Source organism: Salvia splendens, chromosome 20, assembly GCF_004379255.2.
Source record: "Salvia splendens isolate huo1 chromosome 20, SspV2, whole genome shotgun sequence".
NCBI classification, from domain to species: Eukaryota; Viridiplantae; Streptophyta; class Magnoliopsida; order Lamiales; family Lamiaceae; genus Salvia; species Salvia splendens.
Window position 1 is genome coordinate 11,855,032 of NC_056051.1, and position 1,123 is coordinate 11,856,154.

The following is a 1,123-nucleotide window of genomic DNA, read 5'->3' on the forward strand; positions in this document are numbered from 1 at the left end:
AATGCTTGGTTTCTGTAAATATCTTATAACCTGTTTTGCTGCTTCCTAATGATCCATATCGGGTTACTGAGACATCTGTCCAACATATTAACAATAAAAACCAAATTGGGTCTGATACATACTTGAGCACACATTAGGCTCCCAATAGCCGAAGCTTAAGGAACCTTTTACATTTTTTAAATCTCAAGATTTATCTCAGGGCACTGAATGAGACTAGGTTGGTCTCTCTTAGCATAGGAGTATTTCATTAGGCTCCCAATAGCCAAAGCTTTAGGCACTTTTTCAAAATATCCCTTTTGTGACAACCGAAGAATATCTCGAGAGCTATCTCAATTTATTTCGATTCCAAATACAAAAGAGGTTCCCCCAAGATCTTTCACCTCAAATTTCTTCGAAAATAATTCTTGGTGTTGTGCAATATTCCTTATCATTAATTGCAATCAATATGTCATCGACATGCAATACCAAGAATATGCATTTGCTCCGACTGAACTTGTGATACACACAACCATCAATAGCATTCTTTCTAAATCTAAATGAAAGAACTGCTTCATAAAATTTGTGGTACCATTGACGAGAGTCTTAATTGAGGTTTTTTTTTTATTTTTTTTTTGTCACGCAATAAACTCAAAATATTTGAATCATTATATCAAAACAGTGAGTTCTCAGCCACTACAAAAGGAAAGGGACAGATTTAAGACCTAGGCTTTTCTTTCTTCTCCTTGAAGAGGGCAAGGAGTGAAACTCCAGATACCTTGACCACCTTAAATCTAACACCAGGAATATCTCCCACGGCATGCCCCTTACGCCCAAATCCAGCAATCAACACTTCGTCATTTTCTTCAATGTAGTTTAAACAACCATCATTGGGAACAAAAGCAGCAATCTTCTTGCCATTCTTGATCAGCTGCACTCTAGCACACTTACGAATAGCAGAATTCGGCTGCTTAGCTTCAATACATATTTTCTCAAGGACAATGCCCTTGGCATGGGACGAACCGGCAAATGGTTTTTTCCATTCATTCCCAAGATGAGATTTCTTGTAAGATTTGTCAGCCCATCTTTGAGTCCTACGGTGAAACTTGAGCTTGCGCCCAGCTCCCATACAATGCGTTTTCCCCAT

The 1,123-nt window shown here is 38.3% G+C and overlaps 1 protein-coding gene across 1 annotated transcript; it reads right to left on the reverse strand.

The window, feature by feature from the left end:
- Positions 1 to 604: 604 nt before the first annotated feature.
- Positions 605 to 1,123, reverse strand: LOC121781294 (40S ribosomal protein S23-like). Its single transcript, XM_042179032.1, has one exon. The coding sequence runs from the start codon at positions 1,121 to 1,123 to the stop codon at positions 695 to 697; it is 429 nt and encodes a 142-aa protein (XP_042034966.1). The 3' UTR covers positions 605 to 694.

What these genes read in the sequence shown, in the direction of transcription:
- LOC121781294 (XM_042179032.1), bottom strand. Translation starts at nt 1,123, where the DNA reads ATGGGGAAAACGCATTGTATGGGAGCTGGGCGCAAGCTCAAGTTTCAC.